At 48.3% G+C, this 2,664-nt stretch overlaps 1 protein-coding gene across 1 annotated transcript in view; it reads right to left on the bottom strand.

Annotated features, from left to right (window-relative positions):
* Positions 1 to 1,463, bottom strand: part of LOC125486014 (adhesion G-protein coupled receptor D1-like) — a 6,454-nt gene extending 4,991 nt beyond the window's left edge. The window contains exon 1 of the mRNA XM_048611792.1: positions 1,318 to 1,463. Within this exon, the coding sequence (XP_048467749.1) occupies positions 1,318 to 1,416 (99 nt within the window). The 5' untranslated portion in view covers positions 1,417 to 1,463. The remainder of the gene's footprint in view (positions 1 to 1,317) is intronic.
* Between the last annotated feature and the right edge of the window lie 1,201 nt (positions 1,464 to 2,664).

Genomic DNA, 2,664 nt, shown 5'->3' with positions numbered 1-2,664 from the left:
GAACTGCTGGGCACGCTGGAGAACTGCTGGGCACGCTGGAGAACTGCTGGGTACGCTGGAGAACTGCTGGATACGCTGGAGAACTGCTGGGTGTGCTGGGGAACGGTGTGCTGGGGAACTGCTGGGCACGCTGGGGAACTCCTGGGCATGTTGGGGAACTGCTGGGCGTGCTGGGGAACTCCCGGGTGTGTTGGGGAACTCCCGGGCGTGCTGGGCATGCTGGGGAACTCCCGGGCGTGTTGGAGAACTGCTGGGCGTGCTGGGGAGTTACTGCCTCACTTTGCTGCTGCAGGCTCCCTGTGGAGGAGTCACAAATTAACCCCATCCGACCAGTGTCCCTGTAACCTCCCAGTGTCAGGAATTTTATAAAAGCATCACTGCAAAGGAGCAGGTGGGTCAACCAGCCCCACTTGTGTTCTCAACAAACTTTAAACCCATAAGAAATAGGAACGGATGTAGGCCATTCAGTCCCTTGAGACTGCTCAGCTATTCAATGGGATCACTGCTGATCCAAAATTCCTCACATCCACTTTCTTGCCATTTTCCTGTAACCCTTGATTCCTCAACTGATCAAAAATTTCTCTGTCTCAGCCTTAAATATCCACTAGGACTCTGTCCCCGCAGCTCCCTGTGGCAGGGAATTCCAATGACCATAAACCCTCTGAGAGAAGAAATTCCTCCTCATCTCAGTTTTAAATTGGTGCCCCTTTATTCTGAGATTATGCCTATGGTCCTTGACCCTGAGGGGAACATCCTCACAGCATTTACCTTGTTCAGCCCCTTAAGAATCAGAGACAAAAACAGGAATTGCTGGGAAAGCTCAGCAGGTCTGGCAGCATCTGTGGAGAGAAATCAGAGTTAACATTTCAGGTCGAGTAATCCTTCCTGAGACTTTTCCGAGGAAGTGTCACTCAACCCAAAATATAACTCTGATTTCTCTCCACAGATGCTGCCAGACCTGCCGAGCTTTTCCAGCAATTTCTGTTTTTGTCTCTGATTTACAACATCCGCAGTTCTTTCAGCTGTTAGTTCCCTTTAAGAATCTGAAATGTTTCAATGAGATCACCTTCATTCTCCTAAACTCCAGTGGGTAGAGATACAACCTGTTCAATCTTTGCTCTTGAGACAATCCTTTTAAATATCTCCATTACAATTCAGCAGCTAATTAACATCCTCATATTCCCGTCAACTTTCTGTGGAAGATATTTTAAATGAATACTCAAGGGTGAGAAGACAGAACACCTCTGAAAATCCCTTATTCCGCATCTCACTCACAGTCTAACCATCTGTTAGAGTCTGATTCAGTTCAGTTCTTACCAGCACATGGCTTAGGGTTAAGGTGGAGAGAGGGGATCCTGACAGGTTGTGGGAAAGTGATGGAGGGGGCTCCATTTTCAGGGAGATGATGTAGCTCATCACGGTGATCTTGTGGTCTTTGTGAAACGCAGATTCACTGATTCTGGGAAGAGAAGAGAACAGGATGATTTATAAAGGCAGTTTCTCAGAAGGTGGCAACACAACATGATACAACAAATAAACAACACCGAAAGTAACCCTCTCACTTGGTCACCATTTGTGGAGTGCAGTTCTGTGCTACTTACAATTCCCCTGCAGCTCGGTCAAACCACATTGCTGCTGGGCAACTTGTTCTTGTTCATTCACAGGATGAGGGTGTCTCTGGCCAGGTTAACATTTATTATCCATCCCTAATTGCCCAGAGGGCAGTTAAGATACAACCACATTGCTGTGGGTCGGGAGTCACATGTAGGCCAGACCAGGTAAGGATGGCAGTTTCCTTCCCTAAAGGACATTAGTGAACCAGATGGGTTTTTCCGACAATCCACAATGGATTCATGGTCGCCTTTAGGCTGGCAATTAACTTCAAATTTTAATTGAACTTAAATCTATTATGGTGGTGTTTAATCCCATGTCCCCAGATCCACAGTCTGGTTTATTAGTCCCAGTCATGTTTCCATATGTCGCTGTCTCCCCACGTAACTTGACCATTTAACTCCAAAATGAATCACGGTCAATCCTAATCTTCTCCTGCAATTGTCAAAATTGCTCACATGTGACTGCAGGCACATCTCAAATATTTGCTGAGAATGGCCTTGGGATCTTTCTGCACCCCCTCCCCATCAGCTCAGGGCTAGGGGCTGCAGTTGTGGAGGGGCTGAAGGGTGACAGGGTGGGGGTGAATGACCTGAGACCCAGCTTGTTAACAGAACTCACTCGATCCACCCTGTTCCCACTTCCTGCCTCACATCTGCTCTGATGATGCTCGCTTTCTCATTGCTACCTCTTACAGGGTTTTATTCATTGCTCGACAGAGAATTCTGCTTTCTCCACAAGCACTCAACCGTTCCATTTGTTGTGCGCTTCCCGGCCCTTCCTCCTCCTTCCAAGATCCGGGATTGGCTCCCCCATGTCCGTCCTCACCTTCCTTCCCCAGCAGCTACACATTTAACAGATATCCTTTCCACCTCCTTCAACAGGATGTCCCCATCAGATGCCTCCTTCCCCCCACCATGCTGTAGGTCCCTCCTCTGTGATAGCCTAGTCCCCTCCTCTGCCAGTTCCTAAAATCACCTGCCCAGCCGACAGTTCTTTGCCATACAAGGGGAGGAGGTGAAACATCTGTTCTTTCACCTCCTCTCTCTTCAC

Source organism: Rhincodon typus, chromosome 24 (genome assembly GCF_021869965.1).
Source record: "Rhincodon typus isolate 14 chromosome 24, sRhiTyp1.1, whole genome shotgun sequence".
Taxonomy (NCBI): Eukaryota; Metazoa; Chordata; class Chondrichthyes; order Orectolobiformes; family Rhincodontidae; genus Rhincodon; species Rhincodon typus.
The sequence above is the reverse complement of the archived record's forward strand: the minus strand, read 5'-3'. Positions and strand labels throughout refer to the sequence as shown.